Here is a 12,559-nt window from a genome sequence, read left to right as displayed (position 1 = left end):
GGCAGTGTCTTGCTTTTTGTTACCCCTGTTAAGTACTGAGCTTTCATTTCTCATAGTATATGTTCTGTGGAATCTACTGGTCTAGAAAGTTCTAGAAAGTGCTGAAGATCAGATTCGAGTGAGTCAAAGGTAAACGCAAATGTGGATTTCTTTATCGCAGCTCTCTCTAATTACGTGTCACGATACAATTACAAGTATCGTAGTCGAATAATTTTTACATTCACAGAATAGTATATAACCCGGTATAACTGAAAGATTCGCGACAGGCAGAAGTCGTTTGAGGTTATATCAAAGCAAAATGAAGAGATTGCATTCGCGAAGAGACGAGGAGGAGAGCGAGGAACACTATCGCAAGCGCAAGAATTACAAGCGTGGCGACGAGGAGTTCAGGCATAACGATGATCATGGAAGTTCCAGACGTAACGGCGGTCAGTGCGGCTCCAGACGTGAAAACGATCATCGGGGTGACGATCACAGAAGTCGTAGATATAACGACGAGCGTGGAGATGCCAGGGACAGCGACGGCGAAGCGGGCGGCAAGCGGGAGGAGATTGGCAGCCGCTACTACGGGGATTCGGACAAGGCGCGAGAAAACCCAGCGGAGAACGCCAAGCAGAAGCGAGCGGCAAATCTTTTGACGTCGAAGACGGGAGGCGCGTACATCCCGCTTGCCAAGTTGCTTATGCTTCAAGCGGAAATCACCGACAAGTCGGGAGCCACTTACCAGCGCATCGCATGGGAAGCACTAAAGAAGTCCATCCATGGATACATTAACAAGGTTAACACCAGTAATATCGGGATCATAACGCGGGAGTTGCTGCGCCAGAATATTGTCCGTGGTAGAGGTTTGTTAGCACGGTCTATCATTCAGGCGCAAGCCGCGTCACCGATGTTCACGCCAGTTTATGCAGCACTGACGGCTGTAATAAATTCCAAGTTTCCTAACATAGGTGAACTAGTGCTGACGCGACTTGTATTACAGTTCAAGCGTGGATTTAAGAGGAATGATAAGCCTTTGTGTATATCCTCGGGAACTTTTATAGCACATTTAGTTAATCAGCATGTAGCTTATGAGATCATTGTTTTGGAGATCTTGACTCTGCTGTTGGAAACGCCGACGGACGATTCCGTCGAAGTGGCCATAGCGCTTTTGAAGGAAAGCGGAATGAAAGTGAGAGGGTTTTCGCGAAGAGGTATCGAGGCCATCTTTGAAACGCTGAGGAACATACTGCACGAGGGACAATTAGACAAGCGAGTCCAGTATATGATAGAAGTTATATTCCAGATCAGGAAAGATGGATTTAAAGATCACGAGGCTGTGCCAGAGGAACTGGATCTTGTGGAGGAGGAAAATCAAATAACGCATTTGATAAAATTAGATGACGAAATAAACGCGCAAGGTATATTAAATGTGTTCAAGTTCGATCCAGACTATCTTGCCACCGAAGAGAAGTATAAACAACTGTGTAAAGAAATTCTTTGCTCGGACATCGGTGGCTCGAACATCGGCGACGACGAGGATGGAGAAGAGGAGAGCTCGGACGAGGAAGGTGGCATGGAACAAGCCGAGGAAAAGGAAGGAGTGATAGTCGATAAAACGGAAACGAATCTGATCGCGCTTCGACGAGATATATATCTGACTATAAGCTCGTCGAACGTTTTCGAAGAGTGCGCGCATAAGTTGCTGAAAATGCAACTTAAACCTGGGCAGGAGATCGAGTTATGTCACATGGTTTTGGACTGTTGCGCGGAGAAGCGAACGTATGAGAAGTTCTTCGGCCTTTTGGCCGGTCGGTTTTGCGCAATTAATAAAGTATATGTGAGGCGATTTGAGCAAATTTTTAGGGATTCCTATCAAACAATACACCGTCTCGACACCAACAAATTGCGGAATGTGTCAAAGTTCTTCGCACATTTACTGTTCACAGACTCAATATCGTGGAGCGTTCTGTCGTGCATAAAACTGAACGAGGAGAACACCACGAGTTCCAACAGAATATTCATCAAGATTCTGTTTCAGGAGCTGTCTGAATACATGGGTCTAGCGAAGCTAAATGGACGAGTTAAAGACATTACGTTGCAAGAGGTGTTTGAAGGACTATTTCCCAGAAACGACCCGAAGAACACACGTTTCGCAATCAACTTCTTCACGTCGATCGGCTTGGGTGGTTTGACGGATGATTTGAGAGAACGTTTGAAGTCCCATCCAAAGCCAGTTGCTGTGTGCCGGTCTTAACTCTTTTTCGTCGTCGTCGTGAGGTTCCGGCAAAGGAAAAGAAAACCATTAAACTGTCTTGTGAACGTCGCGAATCGCAGTGTTCTAATTGCTCATATGTATTATTATACTTGTACAACTTTGTAAATACGAAATATATATTTTCATGTCATACGATAATTCTCATATAGTTAAGCGAACAATAATTTATTCGCTACCACATATGCTAATAAATACGCTGTTTTTAAAGTGCAGTATATTACTCTTTTTTTTTTTTTTTTTTTTAACTATTTCTTCTGATAAACTAATTTTATTATTATTTATATGAACTAGTTCTGTGTGAGAATCTTATCTTTAGCTTATCCTTACCATAAAACTGAACTCTAATCTCCTCGTCATTCGTTACCGGGAATTATCGTTAAGCTCAGCATCTTTTTCCATTTTCAACAAAATAAACTCTTACCTTTGCGGGTATCAGTGACAGTTATTCTCACGTAATTACATCCAAATTAGTTATATGTATGTATGTACATATCCGTGCATCTTATATATCGAGTTAAACAAGTTTTTCATTAGTAATTTAATTAATTCAATACTTGATTTAATTTTTAGTGAACTGAGATGTAAAAAAAACTAATTGAATTAAATTTCTTGTATAATTTATTTCTCTCCCTGTCCTTTGATCTAGATGATGAAGATTTGTTAAATACCGCAATTATTCCGGACAAAGGATTAACAACGTTTCTACATAGGTTTGAACTTTGAGAATTTTGTTAAAATCGGACAGTGTCCTGAATAGTTGCACTATAAAAAATCTTTATCATAACTTAATTGGTCAAAGGAAAAGGGAGAGAATAAATATATGTTAACAAAGAAATTTAATTTAGTGAACAATGAGTGTTAATTCAACTTCAGTTTTAACATCTTAGGTTACAAAAGTTTAAGCAAGTATAATGTCGAATAAGCTAAATAGGTTCGCAATGAAATAAATTGTTTTAATGATTAAACAAGAATAAAAAGAATTGTGAAAAGTAATTGTTAAATTTTTCAATTTAAAGGTTGGTTTATGCAGGCCGTAACCGATAACTTATGCCGGAATCTGTAAGAAATTGACCAATCATAATCGAGGACTTATAGAAGAATAATCGACAATGATTGGTCAATTTCTAACAGATTCCGGCATAAGTTAGCGGTTACGGCCTGAATAAACCAACCTTAAGCTATTAGTCGGTATCATAAATCACAATAAATTGACCAATCACAGTCAAATGTGAAGAGAATATTCGACTGTGATTGATCAATTCTTACGGCTAATGACATATGATACCGACTAACAGCTTAAAGTTGGTTTATAATAGCCGTAACCGTAATGGCTCTGGCAGACCAGCGCGATTTGCGACACGCGACGCGCGTTTATCCAATAGGCGTACGTCTTTTCAAAAAATTGTAAACGCCTATTGGATGATCGCGCGTCGCGTGTCGCAAATCGCGCTGGTCTGGCAGAGCCATGAGAAAATGACCAATCATAGTCGATGTATAAAAGAATAATCGACTATGATTGGTGAATTTCTTACGGTAAGGGCTATTATAAACCAACCCTTATTCTTTTCTGCAGTTCATTTGATTTCCCACTTCACCACCAGATGGCAGTGTCTTGCTTTTTGTTACCCCTGTTAAGTACTGAGCTTTCATTTCTCATAGTATATGTTCTGTGGAATCTACTGGTCTAGAAAGTTCTAGAAAGTGCTGAAGATCAGATTCGAGTGAGTCAAAGGTAAACGCAAATGTGGATTTCTTTATCGCAGCTCTCTCTAATTACGTGTCACGATACAATTACAAGTATCGTAGTCGAATAATTTTTACATTCACAGAATAGTATATAACCCGGTATAACTGAAAGATTCGCGACAGGCAGAAGTCGTTTGAGGTTATATCAAAGCAAAATGAAGAGATTGCATTCGCGAAGAGACGAGGAGGAGAGCGAGGAACACTATCGCAAGCGCAAGAATTACAAGCGTGGCGACGAGGAGTTCAGGCATAACGATGATCATGGAAGTTCCAGACGTAACGGCGGTCAGTGCGGCTCCAGACGTGAAAACGATCATCGGGGTGACGATCACAGAAGTCGTAGATATAACGACGAGCGTGGAGATGCCAGGGACAGCGACGGCGAAGCGGGCGGCAAGCGGGAGGAGATTGGCAGCCGCTACTACGGGGATTCGGACAAGGCGCGAGAAAACCCAGCGGAGAACGCCAAGCAGAAGCGAGCGGCAAATCTTTTGACGTCGAAGACGGGAGGCGCGTACATCCCGCTTGCCAAGTTGCTTATGCTTCAAGCGGAAATCACCGACAAGTCGGGAGCCACTTACCAGCGCATCGCATGGGAAGCACTAAAGAAGTCCATCCATGGATACATTAACAAGGTTAACACCAGTAATATCGGGATCATAACGCGGGAGTTGCTGCGCCAGAATATTGTCCGTGGTAGAGGTTTGTTAGCACGGTCTATCATTCAGGCGCAAGCCGCGTCACCGATGTTCACGCCAGTTTATGCAGCACTGACGGCTGTAATAAATTCCAAGTTTCCTAACATAGGTGAACTAGTGCTGACGCGACTTGTATTACAGTTCAAGCGTGGATTTAAGAGGAATGATAAGCCTTTGTGTATATCCTCGGGAACTTTTATAGCACATTTAGTTAATCAGCATGTAGCTTATGAGATCATTGTTTTGGAGATCTTGACTCTGCTGTTGGAAACGCCGACGGACGATTCCGTCGAAGTGGCCATAGCGCTTTTGAAGGAAAGCGGAATGAAAGTGAGAGGGTTTTCGCGAAGAGGTATCGAGGCCATCTTTGAAACGCTGAGGAACATACTGCACGAGGGACAATTAGACAAGCGAGTCCAGTATATGATAGAAGTTATATTCCAGATCAGGAAAGATGGATTTAAAGATCACGAGGCTGTGCCAGAGGAACTGGATCTTGTGGAGGAGGAAAATCAAATAACGCATTTGATAAAATTAGATGACGAAATAAACGCGCAAGGTATATTAAATGTGTTCAAGTTCGATCCAGACTATCTTGCCACCGAAGAGAAGTATAAACAACTGTGTAAAGAAATTCTTTGCTCGGACATCGGTGGCTCGAACATCGGCGACGACGAGGATGGAGAAGAGGAGAGCTCGGACGAGGAAGGTGGCATGGAACAAGCCGAGGAAAAGGAAGGAGTGATAGTCGATAAAACGGAAACGAATCTGATCGCGCTTCGACGAGATATATATCTGACTATAAGCTCGTCGAACGTTTTCGAAGAGTGCGCGCATAAGTTGCTGAAAATGCAACTTAAACCTGGGCAGGAGATCGAGTTATGTCACATGGTTTTGGACTGTTGCGCGGAGAAGCGAACGTATGAGAAGTTCTTCGGCCTTTTGGCCGGTCGGTTTTGCGCAATTAATAAAGTATATGTGAGGCGATTTGAGCAAATTTTTAGGGATTCCTATCAAACAATACACCGTCTCGACACCAACAAATTGCGGAATGTGTCAAAGTTCTTCGCACATTTACTGTTCACAGACTCAATATCGTGGAGCGTTCTGTCGTGCATAAAACTGAACGAGGAGAACACCACGAGTTCCAACAGAATATTCATCAAGATTCTGTTTCAGGAGCTGTCTGAATACATGGGTCTAGCGAAGCTAAATGGACGAGTTAAAGACATTACGTTGCAAGAGGTGTTTGAAGGACTATTTCCCAGAAACGACCCGAAGAACACACGTTTCGCAATCAACTTCTTCACGTCGATCGGCTTGGGTGGTTTGACGGATGATTTGAGAGAACGTTTGAAGTCCCATCCAAAGCCAGTTGCTGTGTGCCGGTCTTAACTCTTTTTCGTCGTCGTCGTGAGGTTCCGGCAAAGGAAAAGAAAACCATTAAACTGTCTTGTGAACGTCGCGAATCGCAGTGTTCTAATTGCTCATATGTATTATTATACTTGTACAACTTTGTAAATACGAAATATATATTTTCATGTCATACGATAATTCTCATATAGTTAAGCGAACAATAATTTATTCGCTACCACATATGCTAATAAATACGCTGTTTTTAAAGTGCAGTATATTACTCTTTTTTTTTTTTTTTTTTTAACTATTTCTTCTGATAAACTAATTTTATTATTATTTATATGAACTAGTTCTGTGTGAGAATCTTATCTTTAGCTTATCCTTACCATAAAACTGAACTCTAATCTCCTCGTCATTCGTTACCGGGAATTATCGTTAAGCTCAGCATCTTTTTCCATTTTCAACAAAATAAACTCTTACCTTTGCGGGTATCAGTGACAGTTATTCTCACGTAATTACATCCAAATTAGTTATATGTATGTATGTACATATCCGTGCATCTTATATATCGAGTTAAACAAGTTTTTCATTAGTAATTTAATTAATTCAATACTTGATTTAATTTTTAGTGAACTGAGATGTAAAAAAAACTAATTGAATTAAATTTCTTGTATAATTTATTTCTCTCCCTGTCCTTTGATCTAGATGATGAAGATTTGTTAAATACCGCAATTATTCCGGACAAAGGATTAACAACGTTTCTACATAGGTTTGAACTTTGAGAATTTTGTTAAAATCGGACAGTGTCCTGAATAGTTGCACTATAAAAAATCTTTATCATAACTTAATTGGTCAAAGGAAAAGGGAGAGAATAAATATATGTTAACAAAGAAATTTAATTTAGTGAACAATGAGTGTTAATTCAACTTCAGTTTTAACATCTTAGGTTACAAAAGTTTAAGCAAGTATAATGTCGAATAAGCTAAATAGGTTCGCAATGAAATAAATTGTTTTAATGATTAAACAAGAATAAAAAGAATTGTGAAAAGTAATTGTTAAATTTTTCAATTTAAAGGTTGGTTTATGCAGGCCGTAACCGATAACTTATGCCGGAATCTGTAAGAAATTGACCAATCATAATCGAGGACTTATAGAAGAATAATCGACAATGATTGGTCAATTTCTAACAGATTCCGGCATAAGTTAGCGGTTACGGCCTGAATAAACCAACCTTAAGCTATTAGTCGGTATCATAAATCACAATAAATTGACCAATCACAGTCAAATGTGAAGAGAATATTCGACTGTGATTGATCAATTCTTACGGCTAATGACATATGATACCGACTAACAGCTTAAAGTTGGTTTATAATAGCCGTAACCGTAATGGCTCTGGCAGACCAGCGCGATTTGCGACACGCGACGCGCGTTTATCCAATAGGCGTACGTCTTTTCAAAAAATTGTAAACGCCTATTGGATGATCGCGCGTCGCGTGTCGCAAATCGCGCTGGTCTGGCAGAGCCATGAGAAAATGACCAATCATAGTCGATGTATAAAAGAATAATCGACTATGATTGGTGAATTTCTTACGGTAAGGGCTATTATAAACCAACCCTTATTCTTTTCTGCAGTTCATTTGATTTCCCACTTCACCACCAGATGGCAGTGTCTTGCTTTTTGTTACCCCTGTTAAGTACTGAGCTTTCATTTCTCATAGTATATGTTCTGTGGAATCTACTGGTCTAGAAAGTTCTAGAAAGTGCTGAAGATCAGATTCGAGTGAGTCAAAGGTAAACGCAAATGTGGATTTCTTTATCGCAGCTCTCTCTAATTACGTGTCACGATACAATTACAAGTATCGTAGTCGAATAATTTTTACATTCACAGAATAGTATATAACCCGGTATAACTGAAAGATTCGCGACAGGCAGAAGTCGTTTGAGGTTATATCAAAGCAAAATGAAGAGATTGCATTCGCGAAGAGACGAGGAGGAGAGCGAGGAACACTATCGCAAGCGCAAGAATTACAAGCGTGGCGACGAGGAGTTCAGGCATAACGATGATCATGGAAGTTCCAGACGTAACGGCGGTCAGTGCGGCTCCAGACGTGAAAACGATCATCGGGGTGACGATCACAGAAGTCGTAGATATAACGACGAGCGTGGAGATGCCAGGGACAGCGACGGCGAAGCGGGCGGCAAGCGGGAGGAGATTGGCAGCCGCTACTACGGGGATTCGGACAAGGCGCGAGAAAACCCAGCGGAGAACGCCAAGCAGAAGCGAGCGGCAAATCTTTTGACGTCGAAGACGGGAGGCGCGTACATCCCGCTTGCCAAGTTGCTTATGCTTCAAGCGGAAATCACCGACAAGTCGGGAGCCACTTACCAGCGCATCGCATGGGAAGCACTAAAGAAGTCCATCCATGGATACATTAACAAGGTTAACACCAGTAATATCGGGATCATAACGCGGGAGTTGCTGCGCCAGAATATTGTCCGTGGTAGAGGTTTGTTAGCACGGTCTATCATTCAGGCGCAAGCCGCGTCACCGATGTTCACGCCAGTTTATGCAGCACTGACGGCTGTAATAAATTCCAAGTTTCCTAACATAGGTGAACTAGTGCTGACGCGACTTGTATTACAGTTCAAGCGTGGATTTAAGAGGAATGATAAGCCTTTGTGTATATCCTCGGGAACTTTTATAGCACATTTAGTTAATCAGCATGTAGCTTATGAGATCATTGTTTTGGAGATCTTGACTCTGCTGTTGGAAACGCCGACGGACGATTCCGTCGAAGTGGCCATAGCGCTTTTGAAGGAAAGCGGAATGAAAGTGAGAGGGTTTTCGCGAAGAGGTATCGAGGCCATCTTTGAAACGCTGAGGAACATACTGCACGAGGGACAATTAGACAAGCGAGTCCAGTATATGATAGAAGTTATATTCCAGATCAGGAAAGATGGATTTAAAGATCACGAGGCTGTGCCAGAGGAACTGGATCTTGTGGAGGAGGAAAATCAAATAACGCATTTGATAAAATTAGATGACGAAATAAACGCGCAAGGTATATTAAATGTGTTCAAGTTCGATCCAGACTATCTTGCCACCGAAGAGAAGTATAAACAACTGTGTAAAGAAATTCTTTGCTCGGACATCGGTGGCTCGAACATCGGCGACGACGAGGATGGAGAAGAGGAGAGCTCGGACGAGGAAGGTGGCATGGAACAAGCCGAGGAAAAGGAAGGAGTGATAGTCGATAAAACGGAAACGAATCTGATCGCGCTTCGACGAGATATATATCTGACTATAAGCTCGTCGAACGTTTTCGAAGAGTGCGCGCATAAGTTGCTGAAAATGCAACTTAAACCTGGGCAGGAGATCGAGTTATGTCACATGGTTTTGGACTGTTGCGCGGAGAAGCGAACGTATGAGAAGTTCTTCGGCCTTTTGGCCGGTCGGTTTTGCGCAATTAATAAAGTATATGTGAGGCGATTTGAGCAAATTTTTAGGGATTCCTATCAAACAATACACCGTCTCGACACCAACAAATTGCGGAATGTGTCAAAGTTCTTCGCACATTTACTGTTCACAGACTCAATATCGTGGAGCGTTCTGTCGTGCATAAAACTGAACGAGGAGAACACCACGAGTTCCAACAGAATATTCATCAAGATTCTGTTTCAGGAGCTGTCTGAATACATGGGTCTAGCGAAGCTAAATGGACGAGTTAAAGACATTACGTTGCAAGAGGTGTTTGAAGGACTATTTCCCAGAAACGACCCGAAGAACACACGTTTCGCAATCAACTTCTTCACGTCGATCGGCTTGGGTGGTTTGACGGATGATTTGAGAGAACGTTTGAAGTCCCATCCAAAGCCAGTTGCTGTGTGCCGGTCTTAACTCTTTTTCGTCGTCGTCGTGAGGTTCCGGCAAAGGAAAAGAAAACCATTAAACTGTCTTGTGAACGTCGCGAATCGCAGTGTTCTAATTGCTCATATGTATTATTATACTTGTACAACTTTGTAAATACGAAATATATATTTTCATGTCATACGATAATTCTCATATAGTTAAGCGAACAATAATTTATTCGCTACCACATATGCTAATAAATACGCTGTTTTTAAAGTGCAGTATATTACTCTTTTTTTTTTTTTTTTTTTTTTTAACTATTTCTTCTGATAAACTAATTTTATTATTATTTATATGAACTAGTTCTGTGTGAGAATCTTATCTTTAGCTTATCCTTACCATAAAACTGAACTCTAATCTCCTCGTCATTCGTTACCGGGAATTATCGTTAAGCTCAGCATCTTTTTCCATTTTCAACAAAATAAACTCTTACCTTTGCGGGTATCAGTGACAGTTATTCTCACGTAATTACATCCAAATTAGTTATATGTATGTATGTACATATCCGTGCATCTTATATATCGAGTTAAACAAGTTTTTTATTAGTAATTTAATTAATTCAATACTTGATTTAATTTTTAGTAAACTGAGATGTAAAAAAAACTAATTGAATTAAATTTCTTGTATAATTTATTTCTCTCCCTGTCCTTTGATCTAGATGATGAAGATTTGTTAAATACCGCAATTATTCCGGACAAAGGATTAACAACGTTTCTACATAGGTTTGAACTTTGAGAATTTTGTTAAAATCGGACAGTGTCCTGAATAGTTGCACTATAAAAAATCTTTATCATAACTTAATTGGTCAAAGGAAAAGGGAGAGAATAAATATATGTTAACAAAGAAATTTAATTTAGTGAACAATGAATGTTAATTCAACTTCAGTTTTAACATCTTAGGTTACAAAAGTTTAAGCAAGTATAATGTCGAATAAGCTAAATAGGTTCGCAATGAAATAAATTGTTTTAATGATTAAACAAGAATAAAAAGAATTGTGAAAAATAATTGTTAAATTTTTCAATTTAAAGGTTGGTTTATGCAGGCCGTAACCGATAACTTATGCCGGAATCTGTAAGAAATTGACCAATCATAATCGATTTACTGAAGAATAATCGACTATGATTGGTCTTTTTTTTACATTTTCCAGCATAAGTTAGTGGTTACGGCCTGCATAAACCAACCATTAGCATTTGATGCATTCTCTTAAAACGTAATCTGCAGGGATTGGACAAAATAATATGAATACCTATTCTGACTCCGAAAAATAGGCGTAATTCAAGAGAGTGTAACTTTGTCAAAAATGACCGTAAAAAAATTTTTTAAAAGAATTTTAAAGCTTGAAATCTCTAGTTTTGAAATTGATAAGTCATTTACAGATTGTTTACGAAGTTGCGCGGATTTAAATGGGGATGCGTCAAATCTCAAAATATTTTAGAAATTTTGTAAATGTCACGGAGGTTTCCATTTGCTGATTCGACCCGACTCCGAGTTAATGGCCTAGTTTACACGGAGCACTTGATACGCGTACTAACTCGTGGGTGTTTACGATAACTAATCGGATCTCGGATTGGATTGAACAATGGTACTCAACGCAGGTATAGAAAATTTCCGTAGGCTAATCGGATTGACGATTGCTGTCTCAAATAGGTTTGTTCTAGTTGCTTGAAATCTCCAAAAATTTTTGCACTCGAGATGAGATAAATATATATTCGATCGTAAGAAAGAGAGAGACGACAAAGAAATTAATTCAAAAAGGGCAGCAACACGAACAGGCCTAATGTAATCCGATTGATGACGAAAGCGTGGAGACCGAGAAGCATGCTTGAAAAGTAAGTCTCTTTATTTTTTTAAATAATAACACAAAAAATCAAAGATAAAGTTAAAAAGAATGATTTGAATTTAGATTTATTGTAATTTTTTTGTCTTAACACTGGATTTCGTTTAAATTTCTGTTTGTAAAAATTAATTAATCTATTCTAAAGTTTGTGGTTATATCGGAAACAAATCAAAATTAATAAAACAATTATTAATTGTTAGATACATATTAAAACATATAATATTTTAAGCATATCATATAAAATTCCTGTTTATTATAAACTTAGTAAAAATAACTTTGAAATCATTCAACTACGTTACACATTAATCAATATTAATTTATATGTTAAAAATCAATAATGTTTCTAAAAATGTTCTTTTTATTCTTTTCCAGATCGTAAATAAACTTCAATTCCATGAATAAATAAAAATTACTGGAAAATGGATTTATATGAAGAGGACACTATTGAACAATATCAATTTGTGTTAACTTAAAATTTGTAAAATCTACTTTTCTTTATTAGTTGTTTATTAGAGAGTAATAATATAAAAATGTAATATACGCATCATATATGCATACAATTATTTTAATTTTATTTATGTATATTCCGTTCTTATATTATTACTCTCTAATGAACAACTAACAAGGAATAGCAGATTTTACAAATTTTAAGTTAGCACAAATTGATAATGTTCAATAATGCCCTTTTCATGTCAATCCATTTTCCAGTAATTTTTATTTATTCTTGGAGTTGAAGTTTATTTACGATCTGGAAA

At 39.0% G+C, this 12,559-nt stretch overlaps 3 protein-coding genes across 3 annotated transcripts; all 3 read left to right on the top strand.

The window, feature by feature from the left end:
• LOC120359657 (pre-mRNA-splicing factor CWC22 homolog) lies at window positions 1–2,464 on the top strand. The gene is made up of 2 exons (XM_039457905.1): window positions 1–129; window positions 227–2,464. The coding sequence occupies exon 2, from the start codon at window positions 299–301 to the stop codon at window positions 2,234–2,236; it is 1,938 nt and encodes a 645-aa protein (XP_039313839.1). The 5' UTR covers window positions 1–129; window positions 227–298; the 3' UTR covers window positions 2,237–2,464.
• A 1,396-nt stretch (window positions 2,465–3,860) lies between these two features.
• On the top strand, window positions 3,861–6,324 carry LOC120359661 (pre-mRNA-splicing factor CWC22 homolog). Its single transcript, XM_039457910.1, has 2 exons — window positions 3,861–3,989; window positions 4,087–6,324. The coding sequence occupies exon 2, from the start codon at window positions 4,159–4,161 to the stop codon at window positions 6,094–6,096; it is 1,938 nt and encodes a 645-aa protein (XP_039313844.1). The 5' UTR covers window positions 3,861–3,989; window positions 4,087–4,158; the 3' UTR covers window positions 6,097–6,324.
• Window positions 6,325–7,719: 1,395 nt separating this feature from the next.
• LOC120359636 (pre-mRNA-splicing factor CWC22 homolog) lies at window positions 7,720–10,183 on the top strand. Its single transcript, XM_039457802.1, has 2 exons — window positions 7,720–7,848; window positions 7,946–10,183. The coding sequence occupies exon 2, from the start codon at window positions 8,018–8,020 to the stop codon at window positions 9,953–9,955; it is 1,938 nt and encodes a 645-aa protein (XP_039313736.1). The 5' UTR covers window positions 7,720–7,848; window positions 7,946–8,017; the 3' UTR covers window positions 9,956–10,183.
• Window positions 10,184–12,559: the final 2,376 nt, after the last annotated feature.

This window comes from Solenopsis invicta, chromosome 15 (assembly GCF_016802725.1).
Source record: "Solenopsis invicta isolate M01_SB chromosome 15, UNIL_Sinv_3.0, whole genome shotgun sequence".
NCBI lineage: Eukaryota > Metazoa > Arthropoda > Insecta > Hymenoptera > Formicidae > Solenopsis > Solenopsis invicta.
The sequence above is the reverse complement of the archived record's forward strand: the minus strand, read 5'-3'. Positions and strand labels throughout refer to the sequence as shown.

What these genes read in the sequence shown, in the direction of transcription:
- LOC120359657 (XM_039457905.1), top strand. Translation starts at nt 299, where the DNA reads ATGAAGAGATTGCATTCGCGAAGAGACGAGGAGGAGAGCGAGGAACAC.
- LOC120359661 (XM_039457910.1), top strand. Translation starts at nt 4,159, where the DNA reads ATGAAGAGATTGCATTCGCGAAGAGACGAGGAGGAGAGCGAGGAACAC.
- LOC120359636 (XM_039457802.1), top strand. Translation starts at nt 8,018, where the DNA reads ATGAAGAGATTGCATTCGCGAAGAGACGAGGAGGAGAGCGAGGAACAC.